The sequence below is a fragment of the Aedes albopictus genome, chromosome 2, assembly GCF_035046485.1.
Source record: "Aedes albopictus strain Foshan chromosome 2, AalbF5, whole genome shotgun sequence".
Classification (NCBI taxonomy): Eukaryota; Metazoa; Arthropoda; class Insecta; order Diptera; family Culicidae; genus Aedes; species Aedes albopictus.
The window spans coordinates 209,192,660-209,216,707 of NC_085137.1; the positions used below are offsets into that span (position 1 = coordinate 209,192,660).

The window sequence follows — 24,048 nt, forward strand, 5'->3', positions numbered from 1 at the left end:
ACTAAAAAACTCAGCAAGACCAATCCAATCAAATTTTAGATTACCGAAAATTCAGTAACGTGTATATCAGCTATTACTGACTAAATCAGTATTTGTTTGACAGATCGAAATGTTGTGTGTTACCGACTTTTCGGTACTCACAACCATTTACCGACTTAACTCTGCTGTTCAAAAACTCAGTAAAATTTTACCGACTTCGGTAATCAAATCTGAGTGTGTAATTTGGAGTTTTTGAGATATCTTGTTTTAAAATAATGATGTTTTTATACCTAAATTAACTTGAAAGAGAAGTAATTCTTTATTCCGGAGTTGTTCTGCCAGTAGATACTTACGGATCACCTTTCAATTAAGAGTTTCATGTTTACCCAACGCCCTGATTACTAAAAATTGACGTTTTGTGTTCATTTGTTTTTTTTGAATAAACAGTGCTCATATATTTATTGGTCTATTAGAAAAAAGAAAATATAATGGTTTTTGGCCCTGTGTGAGCAACATTGTTAACATTGATAAATTTGCGATAAACGTCCAAAATAGTCATGAAAACGTGATTTTTACGTAAATTTTACTATTTTTAGTATAACTTTGTTATTTGAAGTCACACAACTTTGGTGTCTTCGACGACTTTACTTATTTTTGCACGTTCTACAACTTTGCAGAAGATGGGAAACCTCTAGGACGTAAGACAAAAAAGTTAGTATCGCAGCGCCACCTATGCGGCTAAATTACCAACTAATTTTCTTCACCACATAAAAGTACAGGTAAAATAAATACAAGTCTCCGAAGACACCAACTCAAAAAAATGTACTCCCAAAACGCTAGAGGTTTTTACTTGCTAGATCCCGCTCGTGGCCCAGTGTGCATTGCTGTTACAGGAGCAATGCGAAGCACACCATCAAAAGCTTTAGATGCGATTCTCAATCTGCTACCTTTGCACGAGTACGTGCAATTAGAAGCAGAAAAAGAATTGCTGAGACTTGAACGAGTTGAAAAGTTTATGCCAGGTGATCTTGTAGGTCACCTGAGCATTTCACAATACTTCCAAAATAGGCCAGTAATGAAAATGATTAAAGACTGGATGAAACCTGTGGAGAACCATGATGTTCCTTACAAGGTGCACGAAACAACCAGGGGGATGACGAAGGGCCCGAATCATCTACCCAGCATGCAATTCAACATGGCTTCCAATGTTTTTGTTTTGATTGCTTAATTCATGGAAAACATGCGCTGGAAACATCGACACTGCTTCGCTGCTACATATAATATCGTGCAAAGTGATAAGGAAAGAGAAACAATCATCAAAAACAACGATTTCGGTTGAAATGTGTAATTTCTGAAATAAGCACTAGCAACACACGAGCCACACACCCGAAAATCAGGAGCAAGTTAGGGTAAACCGACCAGAAAGTGGGTACCAAAACGCGCCGTACCAAAAATGATGTTGGGTGGAGCGGCGATGCACCGAGTTTGACAGCCGTGTCACCCCACTGGAAACAACTCGTGCAGATAGGGAAGTCGGAGGTCCCACTGTTCGTCAAGGATCAATCAAATTCTATACAGATGGCTCAAAAGTTGGAATAAAAACGGGAGCAGGAATCTACGGCCCTGGAATACAAATTTCAGTGGCGATGGGACACTATCCTACGGTGTTTCAAGCAGAGATTCTTGCTATTTTGAAATGCACAAATATCTGCCTTGAGAGAAAATACAGATATGCAAATATTTGTATTTTCTCAGATAGTCAAGCTGCACTAAAAGCATTGTGCGCTTACAAATGTACTTCAAAGCTTGTCTGGGAATGCATTCTTTCACTGCGCAGGCTATGCCAAGGGAATTCAGTAAACTCATACTGGGTTCCAGGTCACTGTGGCATTGAAGGGAATGAAATGGCAGACGAGCTTGCTAAAAGTGGTTCCAATTTACAGTTTGCTGGCCCAAAACCATTCTGTGGAATATCAAACTGTACAATTAAAATGGATCTGAAACGCTGGGCTGAGCAGAGGGTGATATCCAATTGGATGGATGTCAAAAATTGCAATCAGTCAAAACGATTTATAACACCAAATGCTTATAAAACCAAAAAGCTCTTAGAGCTCAACAAGAGAGCTCTATGTACATACACTGGCCTAGTAACTGGACACTGCCCGAGCAGGTCTCACTTGAAAAATATTGGCCATATTCAGAGTGATATCTGTCGTTTCTGTAATATGGAACGTGAAACCTCGGAACATCTGCTTTGCAGTTGTGGTGCTTTATACACGCGCAGGCAAAGATTTCTAAATAGTGGTTGCTTGCAACCCAGTGAGATCTGGTCTGCAAAACCTGGGAAGGTCTTGGAGTTTATCAATTCCATTGCATCTGACTGGGAGACGACGCGTCGAGGCAGTAGCTGATTACTTGACACATGGTAATTAGCTGGCTAGATGCGAATATCAAAACGGGACATGCCACAAAAGGGCAGCTATATTATCGCTCAATTAAAAATTAGAAATTAGCAATAAACTTGATGAAAATCGCCTAACACTTTGTATGGATGAAGCAATAAAAATTTCGGTTTTTGTTGAACAACTGACAATCCTATGGATATTTTTAAATAGTTTTTTGTGCAGATGATAAAAAGAAGGAACATCTCTCTGTTATTAAAGACTTTGATAGTTTTTAATATTATTTCTGTGAGATATTGGTTATTGCTATTTTTTGCCGTTTCAGTGCGCGTTAATATTTTAGTCTTAAGACGCCTTCTCTTTATTCCCTGAATACTTTACAATTTGGCGGCGAGAAGAAAAAACCAAAAATTAATTTTGTCAAGACTCCGGAGTTCAATATTGAAGATTCTTTGCCGTTATACGAGGAGCGTTTGAAGAGATTTTTCGTAGCCTATCAACCGACCAATCAACCGAATGGAGCGTACGTTACGAGATATAACCGAGTTGTTCGACCACCACGGCGTTAGGAGGGGAAGTAGTTGTGGCATAGCCATCATCAAGGCAACCCTGTACGTTTTTTTTGCAATTTCATGAATTGCTGCTTGAAGATAATTTTCAACAAAACTTTTTCATCATACTGCACACTGATGTTCATAGCCATGATTAAGAAAATCTGATCATAGCAGGTTATAGGGTATTGTACTATTTGGGCAGGTGTACCTATTTTGGGCACTTGCCGCTATAACTAAGTCAATTTTAAACCGATTCATTTGAATTTTTGAAATTTGACTTAGGGTATCGCGCCACTTGGGCGGTGGCTTCTATATTCGTCTGTTTTCCACTGTAACTCAGTCAATTTTGAACCAATTGACTTGAAATGTTGTACACGGGTAGATACTATACCTATCTCACCACATTCCAAAAGTTGTGTCAATTGGTTCAAATTTGACTGAGTTATAGTGGGAAACAGATGAATATAGAAGCCACCGCCCAAGTGGCGCGATTCCCTAGTTATAGCGGCAAGTGTCCAAAATAGGTACACCTGCCCAAATGGTACAAGACCCTACCGCACGCTATGTCTGAACCAGCAGATTATAAAAATTGAATGTACATCGGGTTTCTTTCCATAAAACATCAGTATTCAAGCTATATTTTCATTTGCAGAAGGTTTTAAAATATTCTATCGGTGAAAATTTTTCCATACATTTTGTATGGGAGAGAAATTGACCGAAAATGAGGATTTCAAGCAAATTTGTATGAAAAACGGTCAAAAAGATGGAAAAATCAAAATTTCCCCGATAGAATATTTTGAAACCTTCTGCAAATGAAAATATAGCTTGAATACTGATGTTTTATGGAAAGAAACCCGATGTACATTCAATTTTTATAATCTGCTGGTTCAGACATAGCGTGTACCGTGCAATTGTCACAATTTTTCAAAACTGCGTCCAGAAAGCATCAAAAAGTTCATCAAAACTGAAAATAGTGCTGTAATGGTTCATTACGCAACGCAAATCAGTGCTGTAATGAACCATTACAGCACTTATAATTTGGTATGGGAAAGTAGGCCTTTTCCTGGCAGACTTGCGTGAGGTAAAACAGCGTATTACGATGTGAAATAGCAAAAAAAAAAACGTTGTACGCAACTTGGTACAGAATGACGATTTTTACAGCACTCGTCGTAATTATCCAACTCGGCAAACCTCGTTGGATAAATGTACATACGACTCGCCTTCACCTTCTGCGTCTTCATCAATAGATGCCTGCGGTATATAATTCGTGCATGGTGGCCTCACAATAGTAAGAAATCAAAGCTTGTTTTTCTCAGAGATGGCGCCACCACATTAGAAGTAAAATCATTTTTTCTTGTATGGACAAATCGCTGGCTTGCACTTGTTCCGCATCGCAGCGATTTGCGCCTTGGGGTCATAAATCATTATCCCTACGCGTTTCTTCTGGATTCATTGCAGTAACAGAGTATTGATTACATCACCATACAAATTTCAAGTTGATTACTTCTGTTTTCCTGACTGGCATTTTCCACCCGTGTTGCGCATGATGTTTCGAGTGGATAGGTGCCAGGCGGCGCCGCTGTATATGTAAAAAACACGTGGAACACGAGCGCCGTCTACGATCGCATATAGCGTAACCTCTACCGGCAGTCTAGCATAAACTCAGCTGATTGCTTCCCATTGGATCTCCATCGTCGATGTCAAAAGCCGATAGTGACAGAAATTCGGGAGCGAAAGTGGAGGTGGGTCTACGCAGGGGCGGAAACGAAATCTGCAAGCAAGCTCTAGATTGGAACCCAGCAGGACATTACAGCAGACCCAGCGGCTCATGGCGGCGCAGCCTTAATAACGAAATCACGCAAGTTAACAGAAATTTGACCTAGCCACAGGTCAAGGCGATGGCGGGCAATCTCCTACGATGGAGATCTTTCAGTTCGGCCCTCTGCACCACCATGGGTGCCCAGGACTAAAAGTAAGTAATCAAGCGCTCCCAAATTTTGCACAGTTAGTTTGGATGCTTGCATGGTCCGAAAAAGCTTTATTCCGGCTTGATGCGATCAAATTTAAATTCTCACATACAACGTTGACCCACTCTAATAAACATGCAAAATGGTCATTGGCAGAGGAAGCTCTCAGTTAATAAATTGTGGAGGTGCTCATACAACATACAAGCTGGGAAGCAGGCTTTGTCCATGTTGGGACGTTACGCCAAGATAAAGAAGAAGAAGGACAACATTTCAAGTTTCTCTTGCTTGTTCGTAAGGGTTTCTGCTGATTTTGCTATCAGCTACGTGTTACCAGCAAATGAAGGCGCTTGGTTGTCGGTACCTATGCTCCCAATCCTACCTTCGGAAACCCACTAGCGACCATGCGTTTCCATTTTGTATTTCAACATTTCATTGTGAGAACACCCAATATGCAGTACTTTTTGTTTTTTAGCTTGACTTGAAACTGAATCTGACTAAAATGTCTGGCTTGCCATTAAGGATAAACATCAGAGGATACAAATATGGCTGCCACAATGGTCGACTTGGAGCCCTACTCACGTTTTCAAGAGTACCAATCTTAAAAAATTATAAAAAAATGCGCTCGATTTGGCCCCCTGTTGCAATCGCTTGCTCACATCAGGCCGTTGAATGCACCTGTTGGTGTGTTTGTGGGAAATGTTTATTTTTGGCTCATGGATCATGCATTGGTGCAAGGATGCCAGGTGTACAGCGATAGATTGTGTGAAGATTACTGTGAAGCGGCACAGTCCGCTTGGTTGCAAAACTTGTTGGCGTTATATGATAGATTGACGCTGTGCTGTGATGAAAGTTGGAAGGAAGGGAAACGGCTTTTTTTTTCAATCCGTTTCTGGTTCTAGCGATCGCTACGAACATACGAATATACATGAGATGTATATGTAGGAGAGAGAGAGAGTGAGAGAGAAAGTAGATAGAAAGATACAAAGTTGGAGGAAAGGGACGAGCCAGGGTGAACCCAGGACCTTCTGCATATGAATCAGAAGCGATAGCCACTAGACCACCCAGCTCATCTTTCTTTTTGCAAGTGAGTAAAGCCAGGATAAACAAATGCGGCTTGGTTCGATGCTTCGTTCGTCAGATTTTTGCCTCTAAAGTTTGTATGCAAAACTGAAATGGGATTTCTTGATGTTTCACCTTAAGTTGTTTTTAAAGATTTAACGTTGGTATTCTTTATAGCTCAATCGAAACAGCGCAACTCATTTGCACCAACTCAGGTTTTGGTGGATTGAGCTGAGATTTTCAGAGATTGATCAACTGGCTGCTATTAATTATATTATACAAGAGCTAAATTTTATATGATAATGATGCTCCAGGAGAAATTTTTAGATCGAATAGTTGTACTCTATGGGGGTGGAAGCTCAGGTAAAATATTATCTCCTGGGCGCCCATTAAAAACACCACCCCCGGCGAAGACTGGCGCTCGAGCCTAGCTATTTAGCACTGTAGTTGGAGGAAATGCCAATGCAGAACCCGTAGCTTCCGGGAAGGTAAGCCCAGCTCCCTGGGTTAGTGGGTTGGTGTCAGGCCCTGCGAGCCAGCCGTAAAAAGGACAAGCACCGGAAAATCAACAAGAGAAGAATGCGAACCGATACCAATGGCGACGACCACAGCGACGAAAAGGGACTTGCGATTGGAAGCTCGGCACGTGGAACTGCAGATCTCTCAACTTCATCGGGAGCACCCGCATACTCGCCGATATACTGAAGGACCGCGGGTTCGGAATCGTAGCGCTGCAGGAGGTGTGTTGGACAGGATCTATGGTGCGAACGTTTAGAGGTAATCATACCATCTACCAGAGTTGCGGCAACACACGTGAGCTGGGAACAGCTTTTATAGTGATGGGCGACATGCAGAGGCGCGTGATCGGTTGGTGGCCGATCGACGAAAGAATGTGCAGGTTGAGGATCAAGGGCCGATTCTTCAACATTAGCATAATAAACGTGCACAGCCCTCACTCCGGAAGCACTGATGATGACAAAGACGCATTTTACGCGCAGCTCGAACGCGAGTACGACCGCTGCCCAAACCACGACGTCAAGATCATCATAGGGGATCTAAACGCTCAGGTAGGCCAGGAGGAGGAATTCAGACCGACGATTGGAAAGTTCAGCGCCCACCAGCTGACGAACGAAAATGGCCTACGCCTCATCGATTTCGCCGCCTCCAAGAACATGGCCATTCGTAGCACCTTCTTTCAGCACAGCCTCCCTTATCGTTACACCTGGAGATCACCACAACAAACGGAATCGCAAATCGACCACGTTCTGATTGATGGACGGCACTTCTCCGACATTATCGACGTCAGGACCTATCGTGGCGCTAATATCGACTCCGATCACTACCTGGTGATGGTTAAACTGCGCCCAAAACTCTCCGTTATTAACAACGTACATTACCGGCGGCCGCCCCGGTACGATCTAGAGCGACTGAAGCAACCGAATGTCGCCACCGCATACGTGCAGAATCTCGAGGCAGCGTTGCCGGACGAGGGTGTGCTCGATGTGGCCCCTCTAGAGGACTGCTGGAGTACAATCAAAGCAGCCATCAACAACGCAGCTGAGAGCACTATCGGGTACGTAGAACGAAGTCGACGAAACGATTGGTTCGACGAGGAGTGCAGAGCGGTTCTGGAGGAGAAGGATGCAGCGCGGGCGGTAATGCTGCAGCATGGAACCCGACAGAATGTGGAGCGATACAGACAGAAGCGGAAGCAGCAGACCCGTCTCTTCCGGGAGAAAAAGCGCCGCCTGGAAGAAGCGGAGTGCGAGGAAATGGAACTGCTGTGCCGTTCACAGGAAACACGCAAGTTCTACCAGAAGCTCAACGCATCCCGCAAAGGCTACGTGCCGCAAGCCGAAATCTGCAGGGATAAGGACGGGAGCCTCCTGACGGACAAACGTGAGGTGATCGAAAGGTGGAAGCAGCACTTCGACGAGCACCTGAATGGCGAAGAGAATGTAGGCACGGAGGACCAAGGCAGCGGAGGAAATGACGACGCCAGTGCAGCAGAGGACGGGAACGAACCAACTCCCACGCTGAGGGAAGTTAAGGATGCCATCCACCAGCTCAAAAACAACAAAGCGGCTGGTAAGGACGGTATCGCATCAGAACTCATCAAAATGGGCCCGGAAAAGTTGGCCACCTGTCTGCACCAGTTAGTAGTCAAGATCTGGGAAACCGAACAGCTACCGGAGGAGTGGAAGGAAGGGATAATCTGTCCCATCCACAAGAAAGGCGACAAGTTAATGTGTGAGAACTTTCGAGCGATCACCATTTTGAATGCCGCCTACAAAGTGCTATCCCAGATCATCTTCCGTCGTCTTTCACCTAAAGTAAATGAGTTCGTGGGAAGTTACCAAGCCGGTTTCATCGACGGCCGGTCGACAACGGACCAGATCTTCACCGTACGGCAAATCCTCCAGAAATGCCGTGAATACCAGGTCCCAACGCATCACCTGTTCATCGACTTCAAAGCGGCATACGACAGTATCGACCGCACAGAGCTATGGAAAATTATGGACGAGAACAGCTTTCCCGGGAAGCTGACTAGACTGATAAGAGCAACGATGGACGGTGTGCAGAACAGCGTAAGGATTTCGGGTGAACTATCCAGTTCATTTGAATCTCGACGGGGACTACGACAAGGTGATGGACTTTCCTGCCTACTATTCAACATCGCCCTGGAAGGTGTTATGCGACGAGCCGGGCTCAACAGCCGGGGTACGATCTTCACGAAATCCAGCCAATTTGTATGTTTTGCGGATGACATGGATATTATTGCTAGGACATTTGAAACGGTGGCAGAACAGTACACCCGCCTGAAACGTGAAGCAGCAAAGGTCGGACTGGTGGTGAATGCGGCTAAGACAAAGTACATGCTGGTAGGTGGGACTGAGCGAGACAGGACAAGCCTTGGCAGCAATGTTACGATAGACGGGGATACTTTCGAGGTGGTAGAAGAATTCGTCTACCTCGGTTCCTTGCTAACGGCTGACAATAACGTGAGCCGTGAAATACGAAGGCGCATCATCAGTGGAAGTCGTGCCTATTATGGGCTCCAGAAGAAACTGCGGTCAAAAAAGATTCACCCCCGCACCAAATGTACCATGTACAAGACGTTAATAAGACCGGTGGTTCTCTACGGGCACGAGACGTGGACGATGCTCGAGGAGGACATGCAAGCACTCGGAGTTTTCGAGCGACGGGTGCTAAGGACGATCTTCGGCGGCGTGCAGGAGAACGGTGTGTGGCGGAGAAGGATGAACCACGAGCTCGCTGCACTTTATGGCGAACCCAGCATCCAGAAGGTAGCCAAAGCCGGAAGGATACGGTGGGCAGGGCATGTTGCAAGAATGCCGGACAACAACCCTGCAAAGTTGGTGTTTGCTAACCATCCGGTTGGTACAAGAAGGCGTGGAGCGCAGAGAGCACGATGGGCGGACCAGGTGGAGCGTGATCTGGCGAGTGTTGGGCGTGACCGACGTTGGAGAGCTGCAGCTGCAAATCGAGTATTATGGCGGCAAATTTTTGATTCAGTATTATCATGAATTTGATGTTAACTAAATAAATGAAAAAAAATGAGTTGTACTCTATATAAAACAAGCTATTATTAAGCTTTTTTCCTCTACTCGGGTATTGCCCAAAAACCTAATCCACATCCAATTCAGTTTCAAAATTTGCCGAAAGGTCGCCTGTATCCCAAACGCTGATCGATTAACCCACTGCCATTTTCGCTTAACCATCTCAAACCACCCTATCGTACCGGGCGGTAGGCAGCTAACAATCCAGCCGGCAGCAAAAGGACGGGCGAGATATGTGGTGCGTATATCCCCAAACAAGCGGGTAGCTTCCACACAAACGCGCAACCTGCAGGAGCTCGTGCGGCAGGCCGGTTGGGACGCCTGGGAAGACCGTGTGGAGACGTCCCGTGTGTATATAAATACATCATCAATAACCAATTCACATTACAGTTCTTTTTCAAACGGTTCCGAGTTAATGTCACGGACGGGCGTTCTCGGTGGAGCAACTCTGTCGAGCAAGTCTTGTGGTGCCCATCGAGGGGCTAGAGTTTCGGTTCGCTCCTGCGGGACATCGGGAGCAGTGAAACTAGTAGCCGAGGATTAGTTGGCGAATGGCACGCCTAAAGTGAAGACGGGAAAAGTGTGATCAACTTCGGTGTTGAGTGGTTTGTGCGGCTTCTGCTGGGAGCGCCCATGGTGAAGCTGAATAAACGGATTCGCAGATTCTAATGTGTGTCAGACTGGTGATCAATTAAGAAATATATTTTATTATTAATGGTGTCTTAAAATAAAACATTTCGAGAGGTGCAAGAATATAAAATGAAGTTATTTCTGGGTGTTCTGAGTGGACTAGTTGTGCTCGTCATAGCAGTAGCAGCAACCGAATCAACGGATTTAAATGAAGACTTGGACGACTCAGTCATTGTGGAAGGTGAGTGTTATGTTGTGATTCGCTTCAGCATATTGAAAATAATCATTGTGAAGACTACAAATTATGCATAGACAACCTAATTTACAATATAGTGTAAGTGACCCAACCTGTAATATAAGAATTATAAGAATTAACACTCAATTGGCTTCTTTAGTGGTGTTGAAATAATTTCATATTCGGAATCTGCACGCCAAACTGAGCAGATATCCAAGTTTTTATTAATTTTGCTGCCCGGGAACTTACACTCAGGCAACTGGACAAACGAATTTCATAAAGTAAACTTTATGAAACAGCGAGAAAAATAAAAAAAAATATGTTCATAGGGCAGCTATGATTTTCGTAACGATCATGCTGATTTTCATAGAACTAAATGCACTGGTATGCGTGGGACCGCGCATAACTTGCGAAAGGAAGGTCAGATTTGGGTCATCTTAGTTTTGTTCTGTTAGTTTTCACCCAAGGAAGGTTTATGAGGCAAAAAATATGGAAAAATTGTGAGTTTTTGAAAATTGATTTTTTATGCAATTCGCGTACGGGGACTTGGTCTTAAAACGTCAAAAAACGCAGTAGGCAAGACAAAGTTTGCCGGAGTCAGCTAGTTTTTATATAGATAGATAGATTATTATTAGTATTATTAGGTTTTTTTTTCTGTATTTGCCGTTGTGAACGGCACAGCAGCAGGATACTGAAGTTCTCCCAAATAATAGTAAAAAAATCTTATGAATCCTTAATTTCTTTGATTTTTTTGAACATAGAGCATCCCTGTGCCTGCCACATAATCCCCGGGCCCCCACATTTTAGGGGCCCCCACAATAATCATTTTGCTTGCTAAACATTAACAAAAACAAAGAAAAGCTTATTTGCTCATGGCATTTGTACCTCCAAAGGGCCTCCACGTCCGCTCTGGCCCCGGGCCCCCACAACCCTTAATCCGGGCCTGGCTGTTGGTAATTTGTGAGTGATTGAACTTTAAGCTTGATTATCTCGGAATAAACTATTTGGCGCTTAGTTCTGTTCAGCAGAACCCCGGCCAACTGTGGAAGTGCTCATGAATTCTGGGAAGCAGGCTTTGTCTCAATTGGGACGTTACGCCAAGAAGAAGAAGATACCATGGCAAGGTAGAAAATTAATGTGAGTTGAAGAAAGAGTGTATGCTTTAAGAGGCCTATCTTATTTAACCGGGTCACGGACAAGCATGGGAAAACTCATTCGCTCACCCGAATGCCGGCGATGCAAACTAGCAAAAAGAACGCCAACAACCCAATACTGAGTGAGAGCACGGCGCACTAAGAACGAACGCAGCACGAACGGCTCGCCACCGACGCCAACGAAGCGAATCAGGAGAGAAACAAATAGAGAGCGAATTGAATCAGCACGGTTACAGAAGTTACACAGATTTGTGTACTACTAGATCAGCCTCACCGCTGTGTCAAATGTACACAGATACTTTTCCGGCTCCAGCGCTGGCATGAAAACAAAATTAACAATTATTTTTGCATTGATCGATTCCTAATAATGCATGTCATCGTTCAGAGAAAATTAGTTATGAACTTTGCTCCCATACCAGCGCTAGAGCCAGAAAAGTGACTGTGTACATTTGACACAGGGGTGGAGGCTGATCTAGTAGTACACAAATCTGTGTACATTGTACACAAGCCTGTGTACATTGTACACAAGCCTGTGTTGTTTCGTTTTAGGGTGAGCTTTCATCGGTGTATACGAAAAGAACGTTCGCTCTCTCAACTACCGAGTGGCATTCAGCTGATTGAATCAAAACGCACTCACTGATTCAATTCCCAGTACTGAATGCTTCCACTGAACGCTAAATGAACGTTCCAAAACGAATGCTCTCGCACCCGAATCAGAACGCAAACATTCGTTCAATATTGGTTCGTTCGCCTTCGGCACTCAGATTCGGTAGCGATTCATTCGGCCGTCGTTGCTTGCGTCGCCCGGTGCTCGGCGATTAGAAAGAATGGGCAATGAAAGTGGAAAGATTCTGCATGGCTGGGGGAGAAGCACACTCGCATCAGATTGTGCGTGGATGTGAGTGAGGGATACGCAATAAATTAATGATTTTTTCCCATCCTTGGTCACGGATTTTCTACTCTTCAGCATTTGCCAACAATTCGAATAAAATTTAAAAATAAAAGGAATCGAAACAGTGAAGAAAACGCGAACACCTTGTAATGACGTAACCTATATGAAAGATCAATTTATCATTCACTTTCCCTTCCAGCGTGAATCATCCCAAAATCATTTCCGCGCTTTTGTAATGCTACCCAGTCCACATCTATTAGTCAATCATGCGTAATAATTTGCCCAAGTCAAAAAAAGCGCCACAAGCCGTTTTATCGCTTTCGATTAACCATGTACCTACCTAGATATTCAAATACAATTCATGTCAGGTGCGAGATCAGTCACCCCCATATAAAATTCCGATCCGCACATATCTAATGACTATGCTAATGGTGGTCGAAATTTTTGCCATCACACACCGCTTGGTCATCAGTCAGTCTATCACACCGGCGAAACAGTTCGCATCATGTAGGTGGCACTACGAAACCACCGAAACCGCAGAGACATTGAACCGCCAAATTCAACAGACAAAACATAAACAATCAAAACTATTCACCGCTAGTGGGATGGATTCGTGATTAAGTTCGACTGTCTGGCAAGAATAGCTGTTCATGGCCATAAATTCATGTGGCGACGCATGCTGAATTTAACGAGTTTCGCACAGATTCTCGTCGTAGGTAACTATATTGACACCTTTACATCGGGCGCAAGAAAGTAGAACCAACGTGATGTAATTCCAAGCGTGCGCCACCTTGTCCTCGAGCGTCTCCTCATCGCCTACCATCCGAAGGGAAGCACGTGGACGCGTCACGATATTTGCCGCCTCGCTGCTATAAAGTAGGCTCGATCTTTGCGCGCTTGAGGATTCGCTTGAAGAGTTGAGCCAGCAGCTAGGTTCTGAAGCGCGGTGTTTAGCACGCATTTGTTATTCTGTTTATGGCTTGCGATGAAACGTTGCCGATGGAAAGACCACCGATAGTGACCTAATTGGTAGACTTTCGCGACTCTAATGAGGAAGAAAGTGCGCAAGCTTATTTTTCTAATTAACCCGCATTCTTCGCGATGGGAAGTACAGTTATAATGGATTGTACTATTCTTTCTCATCTGGTTTCCTCTAGTCAATGGATATTCGTGAGATACAATGTTAAAGAGATCAGGTACACGTACTGGTTAGCCGGTTTGGCTATTCATTGTAAAATTTATAATTAAATCGTGATATCGTATACGCACAAACCCAATTATTATGGCTAATCCGAGATCAACTAGCCAAGGGAAATTTCGTTAATACAGATTTATTGATGTACAAGGGGGTCAAGCACCACTTTTTCTTCGCCGTTTTGCAGAACTACTCTTTTTCTATCGATTTTTACCTCTGCATACCTGGATTAAACAAATATTTATAATATTACGACAGATAAAACTTTTTCAACTTCTAGTGTGATTGTTTACTTTTTGTTTAACTTATTGTGGCGTTTTTCATAAACAATTCCAACCAAAGCTGAGGTTCAGAAATACAAGTTAGAGTAATAACTCGTTCATAATAGTTATTTATGTAATGAGTTGCAAAAAGTTGATTTTTTCAACGGTTGGAACTGGATCAGATTACAGTTTCAACCCCAACCCGACTTCGGTTTCGCTTGTACTAAAGTTTGTTTGACGTTGTTTGTTTACACATATTCCGCCAATCCAGTTCCAACCCAGGTTAAAAAAGAAAAACGGTAAGGTACCCCGGGGCAAGTGAGAATCCGGGGCAAGTGAGACCTACAGCTATATTTTTTTAAATTTTTTACTTTTAAGGCAAACATTCTTCATAGAAAACATAGGTATCACACCAACGGATACTTTGAATTAAAAAAATGTTATTGTTCTCACCATAAAGAGACCATATATGTTAGTGTTGTTCATATGTAATTTTCAATTCACTAAGTAAGATTAACGTACTCTACTACATTCGTCGTTCAAAAATAGAATAACAAATAAAGTAAAACTTTTTCAGTTTCAGGATAATATTTGGAGTGCTTGCCAATTATTTTAAGAAAAAAAGCTATAATTTATTTTCATATATTACCTTTTGTTAACTGCTCTCACTTACCCCAGTGCATTTCAGCATCTGGGGCAAGTGAGACCTATGAGAGTAAACAAACACAATTTCATAGTTTGATCTCGCTTTCTTCAGCCTAAGTCGAAATTCACACAAAAGTGAAGTAAAAATCGGCGTCTTAAGTAATCAATCGTTGAATTATACTTAATTACTTTTCTTCTGATGATGAAGCTTTTGTTTTAAATGGTAAAGTCTTTGATAGAACATGTTTTTTTTTCGAAATTATGTATTGTTTCATATTTTAGTTCAAGCAAATTCTATTATTTTTTCGTTTTTCGCTGCATAATGAGATTTTCTGAATGTTAAGGAACCGGCCATAAAGTATCAAAAAATTGGAAAACGACTTATGCGGAGTTTACTATTTCAAAATCTTTATTTAATGATCGTAATATTATGTAAGGGAAAACATAACATCTGTAAATGTTGAAAAACCTTTTGATGAGACTCATCAACTACGTAATATAAAAAGTAAATTTGGAAATCTTTCGGCATTTAACCTTAGGGCGCTTTTGGTATAAATAAAATCAATTTGTTTTGCACGAGCTGCTAGAGTTAAATCATTTTTTTTCTCAGTGGTTCGTTATTATATGTGTTACGTAATTTATGTACGATACCACAAAACTTTTCGAACATAAATCGCTAAATATAGTTATTCGCATAACATATTTATAAGTTATGCTACCTTGCATATATGCAGCAACTATATTAAGCCATTATTATAAAAAATCCGAATCGGTCCCACTTGCCCCGTGCTACGGTGTAAATGAAGATCTGTTCCACTTTTCATAATATGCATAATATACAGAATTTAAAAATTTTGAAACAGTTTTAATGCCCGTTACTAAGAAGAAATATACCAACAATGTCTTTTAGAACCATTGGAGTAATAAAATTATTTATGTTTAGAATTTTTTGGCTTGACAAAATCAAACTAGCATTGTTTTAGGTCCCACTTGCCCCGGGGTACCTTAATAGTTTTTCAAGCTCTAGCCGTGGAAACTGAGGTCAGGCTGAGGTTGTCAATCAAACAATTGCATTATGATTCATAATGCAACCGAAATGAGTTACATTATGAACCATAATGCAATTGTTTGGTATCGTACGGAAAAGTAGGCCGTTAACTTACCGAAACGGCAAGTATAAAATCAAATATTATAGTGCCGAGTTGCAAAAATAGTAGTTTAAGCAACAAGGTGCAGAATGAAGATTTTTACAGCACGAGTCGTACATTTATCCAACGAGGCTTGCCGAGTTGGATAATTACGACGAGTGCTGTAAAAATCGAGTTCTGCACCGAGTTGCGTACAACGTTTTTTGCAATTTCATAAATTACCGCTTGTGGTTAGTTTTAACAAAACATTCCCATCAAATTGCACGCTGATTTTCATAGCCTTGTTTAAGAAACTCTAATCATGGCAGATTATACTGTGTAGTTGTCACAATTCTCAAAACTGCGTCCAGAAAGCATCAAGAAGTTGATGAAACCTGAAAACAGTGCTGTAATGGTTCATTACGCAACGCAAATCAGTGCTGTAATGAACCATTACAGCACTGTTTATTTGGTGCGGGAAATTAGGCCTTTTCCTGTCAGATTTGCGTGAGATAAAACAGCCTATTACGATGAGAAATTGCCAAAAATTATTTACATCACATATTTTGAGGAAAAAAAACAATTGAAAAAAATGTGTAAAACCAATGCCGAAAAACAGCACGATTGTGCTGGTTCGTCCCGAAAGGAATATAGTAATCTAGTTAATCATTTAATTTAATATGACGAAATACAATTCAAAATAGTTGAATGACATTTTATAATATATTATATTTTAACTGCTCTACGTATGTAGATAGCCCTAGGATGGTGAGTCTTGTTCTGCATGCAGTTCTACTTAACAGTGAAGATTATTTGTATTACAACTCTGAATTTAACATACCGCTATATGAAGGGCCAAATGGGAGTGTGGCGGGTCCGTTAGTAGAGACACTTACGCGATTCCGCGGGATTTAGAAAATCTCCTTTCGAAAAGTATGATCCAACAAGGTGAATAATGAAATTTAATTACTTATCAAGCTTGCTACGGGATGGTTTGTTTCAAGAAGGACGCGTCAAATCCATTGCAACTGTTGGGATATAGAAGAGCCCATCTACAAGGATGTTACAGTAACTTCTCACCTCACTCCGGCTGACGACCACTCCGTCGTGTAGTTACAACTTCAATGATGCCCTGATGCACCCTCCCAACTCCATATAGTTATTTTGTCAGGGATGTAACTTTTTATGATGAAATATAATTTTTGCAATTTCTCATCGTAATAGGCTGTTTTACCTCACGCAAATCTGACAGGAAAAGGCCTACTTTCCCACACCAAATCAACAGTGCTGTAATGGTTCATTACAGCACTGATTTGCGTTGCGTAATGAACCATTACAGCACTGTTTTCAGTTTTGGTCAACTTCTTGATGCTTTCTGGACGCAGTTTTGAAAAATTGTGACAACTGCACAGTATAACTTGTTATGTTCAGATTTTCTTAAACATGGCTATGAACATCAGTGTGCAGTTTGATGAAAAAGTTTTGTTAAAAACTATTCTCAAGGGTAATTTATGAAATTGCAAAAAACGTTGTACGCAACTCGGTGCAGAACTCGATTTTTCCAGCACTCGTCGTTATTATCCAACTCGGCAAGCCTCGTTGGATAAATGTACAACTCGTGCTGTAAAAATCTTTATTCTGCACCTTGTTGCGTAAACTACTATTATGGTATAATATGAAATATAAATATATTATAATTTAATGTAAATGTGGTAACATAAACTAAAATATCAAATGAGGGATAATTTGGATGAGAATTATTTGCTGATGAGCAATTTCACAAGATTGAACATTATTATAATAATGAAATATCAAAGTGATAGATGATGGACAATAAATCACGAGTATAATGTAGTAAAGCATGCAACACAATGGAAGAAGTAATGATATATGAAATGATAATTAACATATTTCTCCACATTTTTGTCTGAATCCTTGCTGTAAAATACAATAGCCAAGACGCTTAACCAGTATCATTAAAAGAGTTTCCTACCAGTTATATCCATCAGGACAAATAGTAAAATCCAGCACTCGATATGATTTAAGAAATTTTCATTGGCATAATAATCACTGTTGAAAACTTGAAAGCAGCTTTGTCATTCAAGGCTGAAAACTCTACAGCAAAAATTGACTCTCTCGTGCAGATGTAGCTTCTATGATGCCCTGATGCACCCTTCCAGCCCTGTATAGCTAAAACGCCAATTATGAATGATCATGATGAAATATAATATTCAATAGTGTAATAGAATATGATGTAGCGGAATAAAAAGTTAAAATAAAATAAATTAAAAAATGAAATATAAAATTAATATATAACTAGCTGTCCTTGGAAACTTCGTTTTGCGGTTTATGATGTGTGGAAGTTAATTTTCATAAAATCTCAAATTTTCCATATTTTTGTTTCATGAATCTGTTTAGTTTGAAATTGACAGAACAAATCAAAGACGAAATAAATCGGTTCTTTCCCTGTATAGATTTGAATGAGTATGAGGGTAAAAAAACTTATAATAATAAAATGTCCAGCTATCATTGTTTCGGCCATTGCTTCAATGTACCTGCGATAAGAATATAATAATAATATTGTTAAAAAAGTTAATGATCTAATAATAAATAAACTAGCATTACATTCAGATGTAAAGTTGAATATGTGTATGTACTACGAACTTTGCAGAATAAAGGGTAAATTTTTAAAATGTTTACAAAATATTTGTTCAGAAGTCTAAAATATAGTTTTTCGTTCAGGAGTAGTTTAAAAAAAGACATAAGAAAAGTATTTTAGATTCTGAGAAAACACGAGGGCAAATAAGTCTCCTCAGCGATCAAATCTCCTCAGTCTCCTCTACAGGTTTCGCTGCTTCCAACTTGCAATAAGACGCACAACAGTAGGTATCAAATGAGTAATGTTATAGCGGTAAAACCCAAATTCGATCGTAATCGAACATCCCACCATTTCACCGTCCCGACAGCGACGAAATCCTCTGGGGTGTTATTTTTATACACGACATTCAACCGATCACTTCATGATCCCGATCGTACATCGTTTACGCGTTCAGTCTACTTAACACACATATGCCGGTAATCCGAGAATTGAGAACAAAAACAGGCCCCTGCTTGATATGCAAATTTATTCTGAAGCATTCCGAACGTACGGGGGAGTGAATGAACCCCAATTTTTGCATTTCATTTTTTTCACTTGCGGGAGGTGAGATTGATGCCTTTAAATGATTCATGACGTTGATTTATTGCTTGTTCTGATCGGTAAATGTGTCTGCTTTAATCCTTTCCTTTTATGCCTTTCTGTTATCTTTCAGCTAGTCAGCTTAGGCCGAGGCAGCCACGACATATTTGGCTAAGCACGCGAACTACAACATGGGCTCAAGCGCTAGGCGACGGAAGTCCCTGTCTAACCTCCAAGGGACATCTTGGGTTTTGCACGTCGTTCAGAAAATGCTATCCATACTTCAAAGTGCCTGATTTGAGCGTATGGGAATCATGGGTACTAGGCAACTATGATACTTGTAGTTACTTCAACGATGAAGGCAGACAAGCATTCGGAGTATGTTGTACCAATCCCATAACCCCTTTGCCTTCCACGGAAACATCCACCGAATCATCAGCGGCACCACCGGTGGTTGGGAGTGGTAACGAAGTTACCGGTGAAAGTCCCAAGCAACCTCCTAAAAACAACAACTACCCCAGTTGGCCACCGCCAGTTCCAACTCATCCTCCAGATCACACTGCCGCCACCCATCCGCCTTCGTTCACATCCTCAGTTGCTCCTTTTGTGACCGAAGCGACAACGAAACCAACAGCAAGGCCAACCAACCGACCAGGCGGAACAACCTGGCCTACGAAACCGAGGCCACCGTCGGAGAGCAATCAACCCACAAACCCGCCAATGGTTTGGCCTCCGCCAATTCCTACCCATCCTCCAATGCCACAGGTTGAGGTCACTACGACAAGGCCAAGCCCAGGAAATCCGGGCACGGGCGGAGGTGCAGCTGGTGGTAATGTGGGCTGTGGAGCTAAAAATGGAAACCCGGTAAGTGAATACTTTGCGGGGCTAAAGTTATTCTCTTAGGAAGATCACAACAAATTAAATTGCAAGCATTAAAGCTTGATCTTGAGCTTGATTGGCTGCCCGTATTCCAGTATCGTCTATATCCCTTTCGGGACGGGGCTCAAAAAAGTGAAATTTCCATACAAATTGCTCAACTTTGGCTCTCCTGAATTCTGACATTTCCTGAAAAATCAACAATTATTTTTCCTCATTTGAAAGAACTACTCTTTATCTTTCAATTTCTAACTTTGTCGAAGACCGCGAAGTGATCGGACGGCTGTGAAAAAAGTTATACCCTAGGCAAAGTGAGACGAAGCATTGAGATTTCATTATTGATATTATTCTTTTACATGTATTGAAAAAATAAAAATAAAGTTTATCCTCACTTTTCCTAGGGTGTAACTTTTTTCACAGACGTTGGATCACTTTGCGGTCTTTGACAAAGTTGTTTGGCATACAGTCACCTACGATAATACCAAAAGGGTTTGATTATTGAACGCTTACAGCGCCACCTAGCGGCAAAATTTGAGAACTTAAAATTTCTGCATTTGGCCAAGTTTTCCCATAAAAAATTCAAGCGTTTTGAGCGCCCCCTTGAGCGCCCCCTTAGGCTCAACCGATTTTGCTCAAATTTTGAACGTAGCTTCTGGGAGTCCAAAACAACTGATTGAGGAGGTAAGACTTGGCATTTTTCAAAATTTTTGTTTTTCATATAAGTGTGGGCCACCTTAGTGCGCAGGCTTTTTTTTACGATTTTTCATTTAAAAGTCATGTAATTTTACACTGTTTTACGTGACTAATTTAAAGAGCTATTCTGCCGCGAATCGCATATCTGTCCCATTTGCATAGGAAATCCAGCAAAGATGGGACTGATATGCGATTCACGGCAGTATTGCTCCTATGTGTTACGAACATTTCGTCCATACATCATTTTAGTGTAGGAATTCGTTTTCATTGACTAATTATCAAAAGTTTGCCACGTTGATACTAAAAATTGTACAGAATTTCCAGCACAAAATAAAACAAAGTTATTAAAACGTCATTACACTTCTTTATCTCATCAGCATCAGTTTCAAATTGGTGCAGACGGTTGAGCATGAGATTGTCGATTCGAAGATTCAAGGTTCGGGTCCAGGAATAGGATTTTTTTGCGTCTCGATTTAAACACCGTAGTGTCTTCGGCAAAGTTGTAGAGTATTGTTCTAACGATATCCTAACGGTATCTCTGGCACCTTTTCGAAGCAATTTTTTGAATTTCTGAGCTTTAGCTGTGAAAACGGCTAAAAAACACAAAATCGATTTGATACACCTTTAAATCTTTATCAATTTGGCTCAATTTTGGGCTGAAGGCTTGTTTTTGTATGTGGATTGATAATTTGATGAGTCACGGAGAATCGGAGAGAAAAAAAATTTCAAAGTGAACAGGTCTAATGCGCATGGTTGTTGGCCTAAGCTGCCCATTTTATGGGTCATTGACGACAATCGTTTAGAGGGAAGGGGGTCTGTAAAAGTGTGACAATCCATGTATTGAGTATACGAAAAAGCATGACAGAGGGAGGCAAGGGGGTTTAAAATGCCCGAAACCTGATGGACGTCATTTTTGAATGTCGTGAGCCCAGGTAAAAAATAAAAGTTCAAAAAATCGTCAACAGCCCATTTCTCAACAGAATTCAACCAAATTTTGAACACAAACTAGCACAACACTATAGTTTTGGAAATATACGGGATCAATATTTTCTTGGACTTCTGGACGGAGTATGGTCGGTGGGTCACTGGGTCAAGTCGGGCAAAAATAAGGCCAAGTACGATTTGCACCTCCATAACTTTCTTCTTAACGAAGTTTTTCAATGGAAGTTTGCACATCCCGTTGCCTAACGATAGTTGATGTTGCTACAGGTTCGAATTTGAGATTATCCGATAGGTTTCTTTTGAGTTCATGAGATATTCAACATTTCTGAACCATCCAAGTCTTCATTTGCGTTTGTTGTTTTCAAATGAAATTAAACACGAGATATCATTCCCTTATTGACCCCCTTATTGGTCATCGGAGACATCTTTAAAACATGTGTTGCCCTTGTAGTACTATTAATATTTCCTGAATATCTCGATGGATTGTCCGAATCCGTCCTTACAAAACATGAACACTCGAAATAATCACCAAGGATTATTTTCAATTATTTAAGTCGCTTTTATTTGCACCAATACTTGAACATCTGTATATTTGTTATATCAACGAACAGCACAAATTTTAGACGATTTGATTGAAGTCATGCCTTGACTACAGAGAACCATAGATGGACTACAATTAGACCTATTTGCATGCGGAAAACAACGGTTAGCTCCAGAAACCAATACTACATCGAGCAGGAGTAAGTAAAACTCTCGACTAGATTCCTGAGTACCCGGGATGGCCTAGTTGAAGTCAGGCCTTGAGTTTATTGAGCTGTAGATAAACTGTAATCACATGTTTCACCTAAGTGGAACCTCTGTGCACTATATAAACTCATATTCCATCATGTGTCAAAAAAGGTCTCGCACAACTATTCGTAGGAAAATTTGATGACCTTAGCGAAGTCATGCCTTGACTTCAGAGAACATAGATGGACAACAATGAGAGTTATTTGCACGCGGAAAACAATGGTTAGCTCCAGAAACGAACACTACATCGAACAGGAATAAGTAAATTCCTCGACTAGATTCCTGAGTACCTGGGATGGCCTGACTGAAGCCAGGCCTTGAATTAATTGAGCTCGATGAAAAATCGATGAAAATGCATTAGTTTCGTGAATATTTCTGCTGAAGTGTCAAGCAAATATTGTTTAGTTGGTCGGCGTTAGGTCAGAGATTAGCTAGATTTAATTATCAGTTATTAAAGACTGTAGAAAAAAATGTTATTGAGTTTGTTCCACTTCTGCGAAGCTCACAACGCAGAAAGATATGCTTGGTAGAAGAAATGAGTGCTTCGTATTCTACGAACAAAAAAAAATCGCTATGTATTCGTTAACAAAAAAAAAGATCATGATTTCACCTTACTATGCATCTTTCTAAATCAATGTCCCGCGTTGGAGCTCTGATCATCAGGTTACTTTACATAATGTTGAAATCTTGATAATTGAAACACCAACACCTCATAATGGAAATATATCTGCTTCTTTCGTAGGACACTGAGCGAATCGTTGGCGGCCACAATGCAGATCCGAACGAATGGCCCTGGATAGCTGCCTTGTTCAACAATGGTAGACAGTTTTGCGGTGGATCACTGATCGATAACGTTCACATTCTTACGGCAGCTCACTGCGTCGCTCAGTAAGTTTTACAAACTAAAGGTATATCCATATCCAATCATGTCAATTTTTTAACGGATTTGATTTGATTTCTTCAGTATGACCTCATTTGATGTATCCCGATTGTCTGTGAAGCTGGGTGACCACAACATCCGAATTACCACCGAAGTACAACACATCGAACGACGAGTGAAACGATTGGTGCGACATCGTGGTTTCGATTCGCGAACTTTGGTAGGTTTTTACTGGGTTTGAAACTCGAAACTGAGTTCAATATGGAAATCTTTGAAATTTTCAGTACAACGATGTGGCCGTGCTGACGATGGATCAACCGGTTCAATTTACGAAATCAGTTAGACCCATATGTCTTCCCACAGGAGGAGCTGACTCGAGAGGAGCTACGGCAACTGTCATTGGCTGGGGAAGCTTGCAAGAAAGTATGATTGACCGTAAGTTAACGATCAAGTTTCAACTAATCTAACGACATATTTTTTCATTGCAGATGGACCTCAGCCATCGATTTTGCAAGAAGTGAATCTTCCTATCTGGTCGAATACTGACTGCAGTAGAAAATATGGCGCAGCAGCTCCAGGAGGTATCATTGAATCAATGTTGTGTGCAGGACAGGCAGCCAAGGATTCATGTAGCGTAAGTAAAGTTTTGAGAATGAGTTTTGCTCTATTTTAAGAGATTTTTTTCATTTCGTAGGGAGACTCTGGAGGGCCACTGATGGTTAACTCTGGTAGATGGACACAGGTTGGAATCGTTTCGTGGGGTATAGGATGTGGGAAAGGTCAGTACCCAGGTGTGTACAGCCGTGTTACATCGTTCATGCCTTGGATTACGAAGAACACCCAGGACACATGATAAATAAAGTGATTCCCATTTATGGAATAATTTAACGTTGCTTCTCCCTACTGATGCCATTTAAATACGAAACAACTTTGTAAAAATATGATTTGTAGTTTAATAAATGTCTGCTTTTTAACAGACATATAGTGATTGCTGTACTACAAACAAT

General features: G+C 41.2%; 1 protein-coding gene and 1 long non-coding RNA gene across 2 annotated transcripts in view; both read left to right on the forward strand.

The window, feature by feature from the left end:
* The window catches only part of LOC134287899 (uncharacterized), a 327,459-nt gene that overhangs the window by 98,514 nt on the left and 204,897 nt on the right, over positions 1–24,048 (forward strand). The gene's annotated exons all lie outside the window — the stretch shown is intronic.
* LOC109621971 (transmembrane protease serine 9) lies at positions 10,154–24,030 on the forward strand. Its single transcript, XM_062851070.1, has 7 exons — positions 10,154–10,413; positions 18,995–19,725; positions 22,904–23,049; positions 23,126–23,261; positions 23,326–23,464; positions 23,530–23,675; positions 23,736–24,030. The coding sequence occupies exons 1-7, from the start codon at positions 10,302–10,304 to the stop codon at positions 23,892–23,894; spliced, it is 1,569 nt and encodes a 522-aa protein (XP_062707054.1). The 5' UTR covers positions 10,154–10,301; the 3' UTR covers positions 23,895–24,030.

Bases quoted from the DNA above. Each gene is read 5' to 3' on its own strand.
- LOC109621971 (XM_062851070.1), top strand. From the start codon at position 10,302: ATGAAGTTATTTCTGGGTGTTCTGAGTGGACTAGTTGTGCTCGTCATA. The intron at 10,414-18,994 runs GTGAGTGTTATG...GTTATCTTTCAG, and splicing joins CGACTCAGTCATTGTGGAAG to CTAGTCAGCTTAGGCCGAGG. The intron at 23,465-23,529 runs GTATGATTGACC...TTTTCATTGCAG, and splicing joins CTGGGGAAGCTTGCAAGAAA to ATGGACCTCAGCCATCGATT.